The sequence below is a fragment of the Ammospiza caudacuta genome, chromosome 2, assembly GCF_027887145.1.
Source record: "Ammospiza caudacuta isolate bAmmCau1 chromosome 2, bAmmCau1.pri, whole genome shotgun sequence".
Classification (NCBI taxonomy): domain Eukaryota; kingdom Metazoa; phylum Chordata; class Aves; order Passeriformes; family Passerellidae; genus Ammospiza; species Ammospiza caudacuta.
Window position 1 is genome coordinate 54,573,470 of NC_080594.1, and position 18,616 is coordinate 54,592,085.

Consider the following 18,616-nt stretch of genomic DNA (forward strand, 5'->3'; position numbering starts at 1 on the left):
AAGCAAAAATATGCTTGATCTGCTTATACTAAGGTAACATGAGAAGGTTCCCTCATTCCATTATTCAGTGAATTTGCTGTTTACCTCCTGATGAGATGACAGTTTCTGCCTTCACCCATGCTTCGTTTTTGAACTGATAGTGCAGCTTTTGTAGCCAATGGGTCTTTTCAAACCTCCCAAATTATAAAGACTGGCTTCTTCTTTCACTTCTAAATGCCTTTTCTGTCTGAACTAGGAGACAGGCTGCTCACCTTCATGAACAGAATAAGCCAAAGAATTATAGAATGGTTTGTGTTGGAAGGGACCTAGAAGACCATCTGGTTTCAAACACCCTGGGCAGGAAGCCTTCCACTGGACCAGGCTGCTCAGGGCCCCATCCAACCCGACCCTGGACACTGCCAGGGATGGAGCATCAACCACTTCTCTGGGCAAACTCTTCCTAAGCCTCGCCATTCTCAGAGTAAATAATTTCTTTCTAGCATCTAATCTAAACCTACCCACTTTAAAGCTATTGCCCCTTGTTCTGTCACTACATGACCTTGTCAAATGTCCCTCCTTGTCTTACCCAAAAAGGCTGCTATAAAGCTGCTTCTCAACTGCAGCAGTGTTATGGACAACCACCATCTACTGTGCTGCTTTATTAGTAATTGCTTGGATCAGTTGTATTCTATTAGTAACTATAGTACTAATTTTAATTATTACTATAATATTAATACAATCATTAATAATAAAATATTAATCAAATAGCCATTGCTGATATTAAAAAAATATATTTATCTATGAATAGTTTTCTAAGGAGTGTTCCATTAAAGCCACCTGCTGCTCATAACTGGTGAGCACAGGACTGTGACTAAATGAGGTCTAAATCCTGTGTCCTCTCCTTTCAGCAGCTTTGTGCTGGGACTCAGTGAGGAACACACCTTTTATTGAACCCTGCATTCTCCATCATTTTGTTCTCAGAAACCTGTGCATTTGTAGCACACTGGCTGCCGATAATTAATTACTAATATTTGTCTAGAGGAGTGTTGTTGTTATATTTCTAGAGTCCCATACCTCCTCAGTGTTTTCTCATGGCTGCAGAACTTCACAGACTCCCTCTTCTCTATGTTGTTCCTTCTTAGTCAGAGCTCCTTCAAGGCTCTCCCTGACTGGCCAGCCCACCCCCCCCTTTATCCCAGTTATCTTCACTAGCCACAGCTGCAGCCCAATGAAGGACATCGCAGCTGCAGCCCATCAAGAACAACTGGGACCTACTGGGCCAAGGCCTATATACAGATATTCAAGTACAATAGAGATATTTTACTAGGAATCAAAGGCCATCTCTACTATAGAGGAGACAGCAATCAATCAGTGAGGCAGCAAAAACACATTTTGGGTGGCTGCTCCTGAACCTTTGCAGAGAAAGATGTGGCATGTACTCATGGATCTGCATGTGGATCTGCAAAAGGAAGATGACAATGAGAACATTAATCTCTGTGTTCTCTGCTTTGTAGGTCCTCATTGATCTAGAAGAAGCCAAAATCAGTTTCATTGGTTGTCTGTTTGCTTTTACACAGAAAGATTCAATTACTTCAATTATTATTTTTCCCTCTGTAACAAAGGCATATTTTGTTGCACTCATTTAATTACGAGACTGAAATTGGTGCTCTGACCTGTTGCACACCAGGAGATTACAAGACATGGATTGGGGGTCCTTTTCTGTTAAAGAGCATTACTGAAGGACAGCAATCATTTGTTCAAATTGGGTTAAGGTCCAAAATAGCTTCTGTCCACTGGTTCAGATTAGGTTTGTTGGCCACCTCCTACCTCAAAGAAGGTAAATAAAGGGGCACAAAGGTATAAGACATGCTTAAGTTATACAATTCTGAACAGGGTAAAATGCTCCCATGTCTGTGTTACGTACCTATTGGATCATGCTTCCAAAATGGAGTGTTTACTGAAAGCCAGAAGAAGAATTCTTGTCTACTTAATCCATCAGTTGATCAAAAGCGTAATCAAGAACAAAAGGAGGGAGAGAGAGGGAAAAGATGCACTAAGTAAATAAACAAACAAGAAATCATTTAAACTAGAAGTCATCAAATTAGCATGAATAATGGCAAGCTGAAGTGATGGCAACCTAGTCGCAGGAAGGATTTCAAAGTGTCGGATATTGTCAGTCTATCATCCTGGAGATAAAAAAGCAGAGTGATTAATATTCAAGAATTTGCTTTTGAAGCTCTGGATCATTCACATCCCCTACACAGTTTTTTCCATATAAACCAAGTGAAGTCTCTGGAGAAGGATTGAATTACATAGCAGGTTATATAGATTAAGAAGTGGGAAAAGGAATGGTGAGGATAACAAGAGTTTCTTAAATGTTAAGTTCTTGTAAATGAATGAAAGAGAGACATACTGCTTAAATTAGCAGAACAAACAAAGCAAAGAATGGATAGAAACCTCAAGCAGAAATTATTCAGCCCATAAACCTGAGGACTCAGCAGGAAAAATGGACAACAGAGAGAGAAACCAACTTAAATTTAAGAAAGAGGAGCTTTAACCTGGATTACAGGAAAAAAAAATCTGACTCAAAAATTTATTGGGCTAAAGACAGGCTGCCAAGAGAAATAGCTAAACATACAATCCACAAAGAATTTAACAGTAAGCAAAGAGCATTGACAGGCTTGTAACATTTCTGTATGGGTTGAATTCACCCTGATAAAACCCAGACTAGACAGAGATGTGATTCTTTACAGTCAAATTTCTCTTAAAGTTGGAGTGGAATTTCTTTTACTCACTTCCAGTATATTAAAGCACATCAAACAATCTCTTTAATACTTAAATGTTGCAGTGTGTTTGTCCTCAGAGTGTTGGTGCCTGGCCCAGGTTTACAAGGTTACTGCAGGTTTCAGCATTGTCGTCCGACACACGCACATCATTAATGGCCAGGGCTGAAGCACTGCTTCTGTACACAGCAGTGGGCTTGGGCAAAGAGCTTCCAGCTCCAAGTGCCAATGCCAGCTTCTGCTGCCATATGGCATGGAGACAAACAGCAGGGTCAGCATCTCACAGTGTGTTGCCTGGTTTCCTTCCTCAGATTGATGAGCATTAGCCAAGGAGCTGTTCATACAGGCTTGCAAGGGAGTATCGCTTGTGTAGTCAGCCAGTGTGGATTTTTAATAAACATTAAAATAATCTAAATGTGTCAATATTCAGGGGTTCACTTTTCTGGATTTCCCCTCCCTAAACCTTGTATTTTCTTTCTTAAAACTGAGTGGTACCTTCTAAGGAAAGCTAGATAGAAAATCAATGTTTCTTTTGAGAAGAAAATTAAAATTATTAAACAAGGGAATGCTTCTTATAAAAATACTTTTTTTTATAAAAATACTTTTCATAAAAATACTTACAGGACTCAAATATTTAAGAGGTATTTCTGCATTCATGGTAAAAAAAAAATTCATAACAGCACATTCTGTGCTGGAAAGACCAAAATTATACAAATCAACCTTGCACAGGAAGTCTAGCAGCAGTCATTTTCCCCTCTAATTTCAGTGCACCAAAATAGGAAAAAAGGAAAGCATAAGGGTACTTCTCTCTTGCTGAAAAAGAGGAAAGACAATAGCAGTGCTTCACACTCAGGGATGAAGTAGAAATAGGAGAAAGACAAGGAAAAGATGAGGGTGTTGTTGCTTCTTCTCAGGGCTTCATTCAGTTATGTTGCAGAGCACTGAGATCAAGTCCTCCAGCTGCAAGTGGGAAAAGGCTCCTGAAGGTCCATTGCACTGCCTGCTGCTCAAAGCAGCACCAAGCTAGCTCTCCACTCATCCCTTCAGCCACCACAGCCCTGAAAGAAAGGCCCTTGCAGAAAGGCAGCCAGGTACAGCCACCAAGTTGCCCTTTTGGGCAGCGGCACTGCAGGCTCCCATCCACCTCTCTGTGGCACAAGGGCCAACAGGTAATTTAGGCTTCTCTCAGCTACTGAGTTGCTGATTTTCACAAAATATCTATGTCCTTAACTATTTTTGAGAATTCTGCCTCTTCTCTCCAGATTGGTTGAAAGAACAGAAGTTGTGACGGGAGGAGTGGGTGGGGATGGCAGTAGGACATGAGGAGACAAAAAAATGTAAGAGTTAAACTAACAGTATTCTGGCACTCAAAGTAGTGATTTATTTTCCATGGATATCGGCAAGTGGTGGTACATTGACAACTCTGGAGCGCAGAAGCCTCACTGGAGTGTAATTTAAGACACATAAAAGACAGCACACATGAGACTGAATGAAAGTCCTATGGGAGATTTTTCTTCCACATTTAGACTTCAAGTAGGTAAGTAGGAAAGAGTTTAATTCTTGATTTCTAGCTATCCTGTTCAATTTTCTGACAAAGCTAAATCTCCATTATCTTCACACTCATTGGAGGAGTAAACACACAGCCCTGGTGTCCCAGGGAAACAGCTGCATGAGAGAACTTGCTGCCTTTTGTGGGCTCACATTGAAATAGCATGGCCATTTTACTGCAAATTCACATGGTTTTGTATCAGTTCACTTCCTCTTACCTTTTTCTTGTAACAGTTTCTGGAGAAGGACTTTCAATTTGTCAGGTCTCTCTCTCTTATGGTTATTTATTTGTGGTTTGGCTTTCTCAATCTATTTGTATATATTTATATCTATATATCTATATATATATATATATATACACGCACACCCACACATCTCCATCTCACTCAAGCTCCAATGACCAACTGAGTTCCTCTCTCAGGATTTTATCAGTGGCCTCAGGGCAGAACAAGACACTTTTTGCCGGTGTGTGTTCCCACACGGACACGCAGACTGGTCACTAAACCTTTCCAAAGGCCTCAGAGAATTTCCACCCATAGCAATTATGATACCTTCAACCTTGAGTTCATGGAGCAACCTACAAGTCTTCCTTCCAAGTATAGCTTCTACAAGGAGCACAGGCTGACACTTGAATGGCAATCAGTGCATATTTGACACAAATTAGGCTACTGAGCACGTTAATAGACTCAGTCAGTGAGTTAGCTGCTTAACACAGACTCTTGGGTTAAATGGGAAAGACTGCAAGGAGTGAAGACCAGATTCTCCTGACAGAGGGAAAGGGAAGAATATGATACTTTCTCATTTGCTACAGACAAAATAGAAGAAACTACAGTAATTAATTGCTAATGGTGTTTTCTTAGCGGCAATAAAAATATCACCCACAGTTCTCAAAAATTGAATGTAGAAAATCACCAAAGTTTTCTGTCACACACAGGTGAGGGTAGGATTATGTTTTTGCCACCGATGCATAAAAAATTGTGGAATTTGGGGAAAAAGAAAAAAAAAAATCAGAGTTCTCTCGTCCTTCAGTCAATGGAAGGGATCACCACTGCAGGAATGTGATGGGACATCTCTGGTGCCAGTTCAACCCATCAATTCAGTAAAGTGCTGTGTCACAGCAGTGGGATTGTGGTCTACAGCACACTTTGTTGTGGCTCTCTCCTCCTGTGTCGTGGCTCTCAGTGCAGCGGGCACAGCTTGTCAGGCCACTGTGCTTTGCTTCCAGCTCTGTGGCTGCAAGGTCTGCAGGCACAGAGGGCCTGTGGGGCTCTGCAGCCCTCAGCATTTAGGTGTGCATTAAGGAAAGACTTTGAAAGAATCTTTAGGAAAATGGATCTAGGCCAAAATTTCTTCCTCAGTTGCAGTTTAGTTTAGTATTGCCTGGTCAAAAATGAGATATTTTATATTCTGAAGGAAAAGCTGGAAATTATGAATTCATTACTTAATCAGGCTAATGTAGTAAATTAAGAGGTAATTCTGAAGAAGTAATGTAACTCTCCAGTGGCACATTAATTATGACTTTCATCTATTAAGAAAGGAGGACTATGGATGTGGGCAAGAATAAAAAGAGATATATTTTCACGGTCAGTGAATTTATCTTTTCAGGCATCTAACAGAAAATAATAAATTGATTTCCCTCAATGTAGGTAATTTGAGAAGTCTTGGACCAGATATGCCAGTTTTTTACTATTTGGTAAAATTAAACTTGCTATATTTCAAACTTCCTTACCTGCTCAAACAAATATATGCAAATTCATGACTTTGATCAAAAATATGCAACCTCTGATACGAGACATCCGTCCCAGTTCTAGAAGTTCAATTTTGTCATTGTAATGTCATTTATTCATTCCTTACCATGGATTTTGTTTCTGCTACCTAGAGCTGACATAAAAGGGTTGCAATCTGGGGAGTATCCTGAAACATTTTGGTATATATACACAGTAATTGCACGTAAAATAGCAATACCAAACTCCATGTTGCATGAAGGGAAATAAAGAATTAATTACTGATTTCCATTCAGATGATTTCTCTGCCTGGAGTGCAATCTGTCTGCAGTACAATAGGGGCAGCTGGACACAATTGAGAGCCTATCTTCCTTATCTACCTATTGCCCAAAGGAGAACCATGATAAGACTTGGATAGTTCTTTGATGTAATGCTACTAATCTCCTTCCCGCCTTACCCCGATTTCCAAAGTCCAATTTCCCTGAACATAACTGAAACAAGTAACAGGAGGAAAGTTGGAGTTTTGAACATGTTTCCTGTTTAGAAAAATGAAAGCACAAGCCCAACCCCAAATCCAACTGTTTTCCAGGGAAGTACTGGTTATGACTATGTACTGCTGATTTGCAAGCTGCCCACAGGGTTTCCATTTGCTTCCCAATGTCTGCTGCCCCATTTGCTGCCTGGCAGCTGCTCACAGCCAGTACACAGGCAACAAACCAGCACCAATAGCTGCACTCTTTAGTCCCTTTGCAGAAACATGTCTTTTAAGATTATCTTGGATTCAAGTATCTTTCAAAAAGGGGATTTCACTGGCCCTCATTCAGCAAATGGTAAATGGTACTTCAGGCATCAGCAGAAGCTGCTGCTGACTGTGCAGGGCAGAGGAGCCTCCTGACTGCTGCTGTTTTCTGGCAGGGACCAGCAGTGCAAATGCTGGCACACAGCAGGCCAGAGTTTAGATTTCTACCTACACCATAAGTGGAAAACATGGCCCAGCCAGTGCAGCTTTGGGTCAGAGCAAGAAGCTACAACCAGGGTAGCATTTAGGCTTAGGGTTTTCAGCAACTGCCTTTTCCCACATTGAAGGCTAAATGGCAACAAATCATAAAGCTGAATGTCATCTACCACCTGGGGACAAGTGACTGCAAGATAGAGTCTGTGCATGTCTTCCATTATTGTCCTGTAGGAAGCACTGCAAAAGCCTAAAGCATGGATGCAATTTGAAGGCAACACACAATGCCTCCTCTCCACTTACTTCCCTTTCCACTGAGTGTATGCAACATTTGAATATACTGTGCTCCAACTTTCTCCAAGTCTTTCTTCTTTTGTAACTGTAGTATTTTTTCACAGCACCCCACTCTTTCAGTTTATTCAAAACAAAAAAATTCTTTGAAAGTCCAAATATAAAGAACAACAGTGTAGAACTTAATCCCTAAAGACACAACACACACTTTTCAGCCCTTACCCCTTACTGTCATTTGCTATTTAAGCCACCACTGCTGTTGAAAGCAGTTCCATCTTCCCACTGCAGTAGTCAGTTTCTTTATACCCCGTTTCCTTGCATGCTGGTACATGGGAACAATGAACAGAACAGAATTAATGCAGGGCAAAGCTTTTTTATTCCCCTGGAGCAGTTTCCCTGCTCTGTTTTACACACAGATGTACAATATTTGCATCACACAAGAGAAGTGAAGTGTAGGAAAGGAGAAAGAAACAAGTGGCCTGGACAGGCTGGAGGTGTGTGGACAGGAGCAGGGGAGGAAAGGGTTGACAGTGAAGGTTCATGAAGCATTATTATGTTCACAAATCATTAGCCTTCATTTTGGCATGCCAAAATCTTGCGCTGCCAGTAAAATGGAGGACAAACTCTTTGGGATGACAAAATCCAAAAGGGAAAGTACCACATGCCTATAACCCAGTTGTCAAATAATAATCCCTGTGGGGAAAAACAATATATAATCAATATTCTAGACAGACAGCCAGACATCTAAGAGACTCTTTAGTTCTGCAGCTATGTCCTGCATCAAGAATCATTCCATGAACCAGTGGTTAAATTGCAACAATTAGCTTGTAAATGAAAGTAGGGTTAAATACATGCTTTTATCAACAGATAAAATAGCACTTTTCCTGCCTTTCGTCAAAAATAATCAGAGAGCCCTGGTGGGATCTTGTAATTTTATTACTCATAATTTTTAAACATTATCAGCACACTTGCTGATAATGAAAGAAATACAAAATTAAAATTAAATCAATTATCAGAACAAATGAAAGAGTGCTATGCAATGCATTATTCTCTAGTCCTGTATTTCTTAATTCACCAGCTAATTCCTAAAATCCAGCCATTTACAATCAAACTTACAATCATTAGAGGGATTTAGCAGGCTTCCACTGTCAAATACCATTCACATTTCTCATGAGAGTTGGTATGTGTTGTGTTGAAGGGCACAGATACAAAGCCTGTCCATCCACAGCTGGGCAGTATTGGATTTCCATACCTCTATCCAAACTGACCTCCTGTGCTGTGATATTAACACATGAAGTGAGAATTTTCTGAATAGTTACATCCTTATTTTATTATCATGTTCTTCAAGACTCACTGGGGTACAGAGGTTTATGTGGGAAAGCTAGGATGTGGCTGCATAACTAATTTTTAAAGGTTGTGCACAGATTCTCAGGAATGCAGCTGGATCTAACTCCGTGGTGGCTTGCTTGTGATGACTGAATTGAAATATATTGTAATGCTTCTCTGCTCACGAAATATGAACTCATTAGAAGCTGAGGGTAGAGCTGAAGTATTAAGTGATTTTTCCTTTTCTATTCTTTTATTACCTAATTAGAGCAAATATTTTATGTAAGAGTAAGCAGCAACTTAAAAACCTATCTCATAAATTAAGGTGATAACATCAGATGTAATTTCTATTCACCCACATTTTGAAAAATTTGTCTTTCCTCCTTATTTTTGCAGGAATATGTAGCATATAGAACTTATTTAATTACTACCTTGAAAATTAAAGATTCCTTTATACCAATCAAATACATAGCATTGTCTGAGTTTTAAAAAAATCTTAAATTTTTTCTAAATTTAAATAACTTAGAAACTTGTTTGAAGGCTACCACTTCCTTAGATGGCTTTTTAGCAGGCATGAGAAAAGTGCTATTTAATTTCACACTACAGTAATCATTTAACAATTTCTTTTCAGGTAGAATATAAAATCTTATTGTTAATTCCTCAAAAAAAAAAAAAAAAAAGGTTATATTGGCTATATATTTAACCTCGGACCAATGTGAGCAATTTTTTCTCCCTCAGACAAGACACTAAAGATCAGCACAAATGGCAAGTGATAAACTGGCCTGTGGAAAATACTCAAGAATTACCCTCCTCCCTTTTTTTTTCACATCAACTCTCTGGAAATGCCTCTTCAGAACTGCTTGTTTTAGTATCAATCAATTTGATACCTCCCACCCCTTAATTGGCAATGGCAAAACTTGCCAAGATCTAACATTACCTTAAATTAATCTCTCTATTACCATGAAGCAATGTCACAAAGATTACACCTTGTTAAGATTAACATCAGATTATCAGAAGTTCATTTCTCAAGGGCTTATTTGCATTTTCCTACATGCTTGAATTTGCTGAAGAAAAAAAAAATCTATCACTCTCTTTTGTGAGATACAACACTAGGAATTCCCTTGGACATTGTATTTACACTTTACAAATAATCCTCTCCTTCAATTTACCAATACCTCTCTTTCCAATTCTCAAACCCTCATCATATGATGGAACCCAGCTTCAATAGCTGTGGGCATTCTGTTTGAAAAGAAAACAAATTTATGGATGCTCATGTAAGACCTCGCTGGTCTTACTGGCAGGTTTGAAGCATTCCAGGCATCTAATGGAGATGCACAGGTTAAACAAAGCAATTACCTCTGAAGGGCAATGGTGGTGTTAGTAGAATAGTAATAGCAGCAACAGTTGTGGTAGTAATGTCAGCTCTTCCTGAGAGTAACTCTATTCAAGCAAGCTAAGCTTCTTTCCTCACTGCTTTCTTTTCAAGACACCTAAAATTCTATGTGTATGGATCACTAGCATTCATCACTAGCATTCAAATCTGCTAGACACACAGAAATAAAGCTGTCTTCTGGCTTTTTGTGTCCAGAGTCTTCCTACATCAGGAAACACATATGAGGACGTATCAGAAACACCTCAAGAAGAAAGTTTTTCATGAACAGATCAAGTAGCACCTAACAATCATTTGGAGTTTCTCAGTTCCAATGGTTCCATTGGAAAAACTCTCAAAAATCTGACTGATAAGTTGGTTGGAAACCATCTTCCAAATGTCAGTCTACCCTCGTCATGGCTAATCACTACTGATGTGCTTTTTCCGGCTCTGTCATTTGGTGCAAACAGTTATTTTTCCAACCTGATATTTATGCATGGCTTGACAAATGTGCAGCACTGTAGGTGGGTGCCAAGAAAACAGGTGCCAAGCTCCATCCAGTGTCCCCTTCCCACCTACTCAGGTAGGGAGAATACTTCTGGACATGACTGAGCACTGTGGTTTATCACCCAAGCTGATCACTAAGAGAAAGATTAGGAAGACATATCCATTACAGGTGGATCAATCCATGAATTCTTTATTTCACGGAGACTTTTGTCCCTTCCTCTGGCCCCTGTGGCAGAAAACTTCAGGCAACATGAAACCTCAGTATAGCAACTCAATTCTTACTGAAGCTGTTTGGCATGGGCTATCCAAGTATATACACACACAAATACAAAATGCATAGACATCACTTTTTAAAAGCTGTCGTTTCCTAAAAGGTTCCAGTGAGGTAGAATTGCTATTAAAAACAATTAATTTGCAGCCATTTTTTAAACACCTAATTTCCCCACTAGCCTGTATGCAACACTACTTCAAACAGCTACAGACGGTCTCATTTAGTGAATATATGAGGAAAAGGTTTGCATTATGTCTGCTAAAAGGACTAGGATTTCAATTCCATCTGCTGCTGGGTGTGTTTGATTTGTGTATTAATTATGCCTGTTTGTAGCTGTAAATTTGCTCCAGATTAGTAGGTGATTGGTTCCACGCATGGATTCACTACACTGCATGGCTCCCTTGCACTTTTATAGTTTTCAAATACGTCCCATACGTATGCTTTTTAAATTGCTTTTGATACCTATCTTATTCAGTGTGAGCTTTCAACTCTGTATTATTCAGACAATTTTTTTGCCCTTAAGATAAAACATGTCCTTTTGATTCTTCTCTTCCCAGACCCCTTTAACTGGTGTATTGTCAGCTTTGTCCATGGTGCTACTATAAAACAAAAGAAAAAACTGCTTTGTTTCCCAGTATTACAGGGAAATTCAACACATTCATATTCTGCATTTTCTACTTGGAATGACTTAAATTAATGGGTTTTGGAATTACATGAGCACTCAGCAGGGCGTATACATACCCGTTACTGTGCAAACTTTAAATGATTGTCACGTCAAAATAAAACTCTTCCACATGTGGAACATTTTTGCTCTTGATCACTGAGTTTTCCTCCTGGTTTTCAAAATGCCCAAAAGTTCTGAGCTGTCACCTTTGTAGTTAAGACCTGTGAGACATGCTTGAGAACGTGACACATCTGAAATGAGCTGCATAAAAACGGCCTTTGTGTCCACAAATATTTGTGTACACTTAGAAAATAAATGTTGAAGAGGTCAAGCTGATTTCCCTCACATTTTAGGAAAAGAACTGCTCTGAGCTGAAAAATTGTATGCCAAGTTTCTGCCTGAAGCAAATTTTTACAATCAAATTAAAAACCTTTGAGACTAAGAGTTTATAATGGAAATACTAACACAGACTTAACCATGGCAGCACTAGCAGGCACTGCAATAATATTAGGAAAGCTCTCTCTGCCCACAATGTAAACTAAATAAAAAAGATGCCATTTTCCAACATATACCCCAGGCTAGCAAATAACAATGATTTAATGTACTTGCCCTGTGGTAATATAGTACCACTGCAAACCTCTGAGCCAATTTTTCTTTTCTTTTCTTTATTTTTTCTTTTCAAACATATATGCCCCATAGGGAAAGGATTGCAATTTAGCTCTTATTTGTGGATATATCGCTTTCATTTCAGCAATTCTTGAAAGCCTTCCTGCTGTCACATGCTACTGTGTGCAAGCACCCAACTGAATAAAGACCCACCAGGCTTTTTCAGGAGTTTATTCACAGGTTTGGCTTTGCTTATTGTAGTATGCACCACATTTAATTAGATGAGGGCTACTGTAAAGCAATAACATTGTCAATGACTGGAATCTCACTTTCCCCTCTAACAGTCTGAAGCAAATTAATGTATTGGTTGTTCATTAACAAGTAAACAGTTTCTGCTACAATGTCAAGGAAAAAAGAATGTGTTCATTAATATGAACAATCTTCATCTACAAAGATGATTTACACAATGCATGTAATGAAATAGCTTTCCCCTAACTAGTACACTACCAAACTGAAAAGCTGATTCTTAGGACTTTCTTGAAATTACAATATTGTTTGTTTACCAATAAGAAAGACAGTCTCAGTCACCTATGCCACCATTGTAAGCTCTATAATAAGTACTTAAAAAAAGAGAGATTTCTGGAATCACTTGTGGAATTAATAAAATTGGTAACTACAGAATTACACTGCATCAATGATACATATTATTCCTGTGATAACTTGAGCTAAAAATAAGATTAATTTGGTTATAGAAATTCCTTAAACAACAACACTTAAATTATTTCAAACTTGAATTTTTTCAAGAATTTTCTGAAAAAATCAGCAAACACTGGCTAAAAAAGCAAAGCAGTTTGGATACACCAATGTAATCAGCATGCCTAGTGCTTTTCTGTTAACCCTCTGAGTAGAACCATAGTATTCTGGATTTTTTGTACATTAATGCTGTGAAAATTATAACTCACCGAAATACTAATTTATATGTCATGACTTAATAAATCATATTCTAAATATGTTTGGGCTAGGCACCTCATCTCATGAGTGATTAATCCATCCTAGAATTTTAATTATCTGTTAGAGAAACCACCCTCTAGCACCTGTATGGGAAGATTAGATTACTGCCCTATATTAGATGCTCAACTCTTAGACAGATACATCTAGATGAGACAATTCCCAGCTCACTCCCTTTTAGCTAATCCTGCGCTAGCCTGTACTACATTTTCATTTTCACATCAAAGTTTGCTCACTGCATGTAAGCTCACTAGAATATCCCACTTAGGTTAGAGTCCACGTTGTCCCTGCTTATATTTAATTGAGAGGACTTAAGCTGGAAGTGACCCTGTTCTACTTTCCTGCTAATTCTAAGATCAGGCTGTCAGGCATCTCCAGAGAGCAAACATTAGATGACCTGAGTCACCCTTCGGATGCTCGTCTCCATCTCCTCGGTGATAGATGGTGCCTACCCCAACTGCCATCCATCTCTGCTAACTAAAACAATTGTTGTCACATTTAGCAGCAATACCAGCCAATGATTCAAAAGGGAAACGAGGAAAGAAGTCAGAAGGACTGGTCTGTATTACAGTAAAATGACCATGGTATGCTCTCCCAGATTTTCACATTAGAAATAGTCTATTATGCTTGATTTCTTTTTTTCATTGGTGTTTGAAATATTTATAGGGCCACATATTCTGTCTTCACTTACCCCCAAGAATTCAGAGATTAGACTAAAAAATATGGCAGTCACTGCCAAACAAGCCTAAACCATTATAACTTCCATGAAACCATAAATATATATACATATATATGGATATATTAAAATATATATCTATGGGTATATGGATAGATTTAAAAACATCATTGTAAACACTTTTGAAGCAGTTCAAATATTCAGATACCTTTCCTTGAAACCTAATATAGGATATCAGCAAGTTGAAACCCAGTCTCTCACAAACCTAAAAATAACTTAAAGAAATATTTTTATAGTTATGTTCATAAAACATGAACCAACAATCAGAAACATAAGATGTTTGGGATGAGTAGGATTTTCAGGATCTAAGATTATTTTTACACACATTTTAAGTAATACAAGATGGTCTAAGATGAAGGAGCCAAACATCTTATTTTAATGATAACCCTGTATTCCAAAGCAAAGAAAATGTGATTGGAAAATCCCAGATGGTTTTTTGAATAATATTTCTCATGCATAAGGTGAAACATATTTTTTTTCTTCTGACTTCCCTCTCTAATTAAGAAGAATGAACATTGGCCTTTGGTTTAAGACTGCCAAATTTTCACAATAGTCAAGGAGCATGTGGTATTAATGGACACTTTTTTATTACCACATGTATGTCTTACATTTACATGGCTGAGCTGTATCTCTTCTACAGGGAAGACTGTGATAAAATGTGGGAAGGTCAGTGCTGGTCAAACTTGTGCCAGATTCTGACCTACTGTAAATTAGGGTAGGTAAGTGGCAAGGAAGGCTTTATCTTGACTGAGATTTTGATCCTATGGAAAAAAAAATCCTTGTCCCATTCAAAAGTTACAAATGTACAACCATTAAGATGACAGTGGTTGCTCCCTATCTACTGAGGAACTTCTCTCCACAATGAGTTGAGCGTTGGATGGTTATAGTAAAGGATCTGACACACAGACAGAACCCTTTCCCAAAACCTAAAATCTGAGAAACTTTGTATGGTAGTTCCTTTGCCCCTTCACCTCCTGTCCCAGTGGAGTTCTCTTATTTGCTTCACTTGCTTTAAAATGTTGTTACTCAGGTTCCAGACAGAGCAACTCAGGCCTTACACAGGCCTTCTGTCCACAGACATGCATTCAGAGATCAGTCTCCTTATGGTTTAGATGACTTTCTAGTAAACTCATAATCTGAAGTTGGTGTCTGATGTAAACTTCTACCAACAGTTCCTTCTACAGTTGATGGAGTGAGACCAACAGGCTAATCAAAACATGAGTCCCATCTAAAATGTGTGCCCATGTCAGGTGAGATGAATCAAACCTGGAATTCTTATCTCTCTGTATGGCCCAGGAAGTCTGGAGAATTAGTTTCTACTAAATACCTCACTTCTAGACCATCAGTATCAGGTAGATTAAAAACAAACAAAAAAAAAAAGAAATATTTATACCACTTGTGTGAAGATCCACAAGATTAAATTCCTGTGTTTAAAGTCTTCAGAGCTTTCAATATATAATTTTTCATGTCTCAGGCAATGAAAGATGCACTCCGTAGGATGGAGAAACAGAATTCCAATGTTTCTTGAACTACAGTTCAACTGATACTTCCACCTAGAAGTGCAAAGAGCTTTACACTAGCCCCCACCAGCTGAAGGTCTACATTGGCTGCCACCACTGCTCATACGGACAGTTCCGTGAACAAACACCACTCAGAACAGGAGTGATACTGTGGGCAACTTGCCCTGCTCCTGAAAAATTTATTTATACTTCCCAGAAAGCTGAGAATACCTGCATGTCATTTTGGGTGGTATCTTGATACTTCTGGCTGTGTAACAGGAAAGAAAAAGGAAGGAAGAAAGAATAAAGGTAAGATAAAGGGCAAGGTTGAGGAGGAGAGAGAGAAAGAGAGAGAAAGAGAGAGAGGAAACCACATGAATTTTAAAAAACACTGTGAGAAAACTTTAACTTTAGAGGAGAAAACTTCAATTTTATATGAGCAATAAGAGAAACTATAAATTTCACAATGTTTTTTATTTTAGAACATGATTTTGAAAAGTTCTTTCTTTCATTCAAGTGAAATTCTGAGCCATCTTTTTTCTTTTTTTTTTCAAATTATCACATCTGAAGCAAAAGTCTACACACTGTAATATTTCTGTGGAAGCCAACTTTATGATAATGGTCAAATAAAAAGCTATAATGTTGTCTAGAGATTTTAACAAACCAGTAATATATATATATACTCTGTGTAAATGTCCATTTTATTAAATATTAGAAATAAAACTGGTGAATCATTTTTAGTTTCTCCATTCTAAAGACAAAACTTCTGCTAATTCTGTTTAGGCTTTACATATATATTAAATTACTTGTATTTTCCCCGATTTAGAAGTACTCTAGCTATTTAAAGGGCAATGCTCATCAGTGTTAATATTTTTAAATGGCTCTGCCAGAATAACCAGGTCATGCTCAGAGGATGCCTCTGCATTACTGAATGTGATGCAAAGGAACCAGGACCTTCTCAACTAAATCATTACACACTATTACATGGCAGAACGTGTCCTCAAGCAAGTTCCCAAAACTCGACATTATCATTAGCAGCAAACTATATGGAAGCAATCTTTTGTGGCCATCATCATGTCATCTTCTGTAAACCATGAGAATGACCTAAACTGAATTTCCCATTTAGCCCTGCATCATATCCTCTGATAACAGTCACTCCGTGTGGAAATACAATGCAGGTTTGGAATGAGCTGCTGCAGAAGATACTGTTTGTTTAATTTTATTTTCATTTTTAAGCCTGTATTTATAATTCCTAAGCAATAATACAATTGATATATTTTTGGCCAGAAACAGGCAAGGAACTCCAGGATACTATAAAAGATATGTGCGTATAAAAGCAAAAAAGCCAGAATAAAACCCTAATACGGGTTGTCAAGATTTAAGGTGATCATTTACTCAGAGGGTTAACATGTGCTAAAATTACATACTGCAGTTCCTAGCTCCACTGATGAAAACATTCACTGCTTCTATCCTTAAATAAAAAAGCAAAATAGCCTTAACCCTTTGAGGATCTTATTAGCAGCAAGTTGCAATCTAAACAGAGAACAAGTATTTCAATCAATTAGGAAATTATTCTTACAAAGATTCTGTGAGCACCCTTTTGCGTTCCACCATCCCAGCTTTTATTGCTGGGTAGATCAGCTGTATTCACTCCACACAGGCCTGAAGTAGTTTCAGGGTCTCAAAGGGTTAAAGCCAAGGCTTTTGAGAAAAAGTGTTTTATTAAAAGGGTGAGTTAGGTGAGCGAACAGTCTCGGAGGAGCTTGGTGAATAGTCTTCCGATTCGGAGTTGAGTTCGGGTGGAGCTTGCTGAGCCTTATAACGTCCCCTCACATCCTGGTTGCGTCTTCGTCGGAAAACCTGCCTCTCCTTATCAAGAGCGGTGGTCTGGCAGGGGCATAAAATAAGAATAAATGAAATTAGGCTGTGTGTGAAACGCAAAGATAATGAAAACCATGAGGTTTTACGTGGCTTGCAAATACCAGGGATAATAAATGTTCAGACCAAATTAAGCCTGCTCTGTCTCAGTCAGGTCTGAAAGGTTGAGCCCACAACACAGCTAAACACTTTAAAAAGTGCGTTTCCCAAACCTTAAGAGGTAGCGTGACATCATCAAGCACATACAATGCCATATATATGGATGCCATATGTTCTACTTCTGGATGTTATTAATTTCATCCTTTAACAGGATCAAATTTCAAGCCAAATACCAAGTGACCTTCCCCCCATCCTTCTCAAAGTATAAATCTCTTTCTACAGGCAAGGCAGAGATGTACACTTGTCTTTGATTTGACCTAATGAAGGCTGATACACACTCACCCGTGTTCAAGTCAGTGCAATCAGCTAACAAAGATGGATTGTGATGAAGTTGTCAGACAAGAGAGAAAAACAAACACCGAAGGGAGCTAGCCCAGCTCCTTGACACATCATGCCGCTCAATGGATGTTCTTAGGGAGAACGCTGAAGAGCTCTGACGGAAAGACCTGTTCAGCCTGACCACATTGTCTCTTCCTGTTAACCAAGGTCTACTGAACTCAATACTCTGCTAATTTTATCCATGTTTAGCTAAGGTATCCAGGAATGGGAAAGAGCAATATTTACTTGATGGCCATTAATTTTTGATCATTCTGCCATATTGAGAAAGCAATTCTTAATAAGATGGCTGTAACTCCCAGCCACATTCTTTCTTCTGCTTTTCTGGCACATTTACGAGGTGAAACTTCAACCCAAGTAAGGGTAGCCCTAGTCTGACTATCAGCTTCAAGCACAGTACTGGGTTTTGCTCTCTTCTTGATTATGAAATCTTAGACTGCAGTCTCTGAAATCACTGTAAATTTATAAATTCAACAGGATGGCCTTGATTCAGCAAGAGCATTTTGACACATGGTTAGCTGCTTCTGAAGCAGGGCTGCCCCCTTAAATCCCAACCCATGACTGTTTTGGAAAAAGCAAAATGGGAAAAGGCAGGTGACCAGTAAAATGACTTACAAAATGCAACTAAGTATCTGATCATGGCACTGGAAAAAGATAACTTTGAGAACTAAATAGGTTTCACTCATAAGGCTTGAAAAATTTGTCCCTATAATGAAAAGGTCTATTTAAAGGAATGCAGCCAAAAGGTTATTCTGCTTCAAAGAATTTATTGTGTTCTCTTAAGATATGCATGACTGATTCCTCTAGAAAATTTACCAGTTACAGTGTGAGCCTCACAGGAGAGCAGAGATGTATTTATAGCCAACATATTGTTGAGACTAAAATGAAAACTAAATCCATCATACTGGTGCAGAATAGCATTATAGCAATCCAGGCTTTCAAATAATGCAACCAGCATTCAATAATGATGTAACAGAGAC

The 18,616-nt window shown here is 38.5% G+C and overlaps 1 protein-coding gene across 3 annotated transcripts in view; it reads right to left on the bottom strand.

Annotated features, from left to right (window-relative positions):
* Window positions 1-7,644: 7,644 nt before the first annotated feature.
* DCLK1 (doublecortin like kinase 1) overlaps window positions 7,645-18,616 on the bottom strand; it is a 237,884-nt gene continuing 226,912 nt past the window's right edge. For all 3 annotated transcript variants that reach the window (XM_058800587.1, XM_058800588.1, XM_058800589.1), the window contains one exon: window positions 7,645-17,150. In XM_058800587.1, coding sequence (XP_058656570.1) covers window positions 16,986-17,150 — 165 coding nt within the window. In that variant the 3' untranslated portion in view covers window positions 7,645-16,985. The remainder of the gene's footprint in view (window positions 17,151-18,616) is intronic.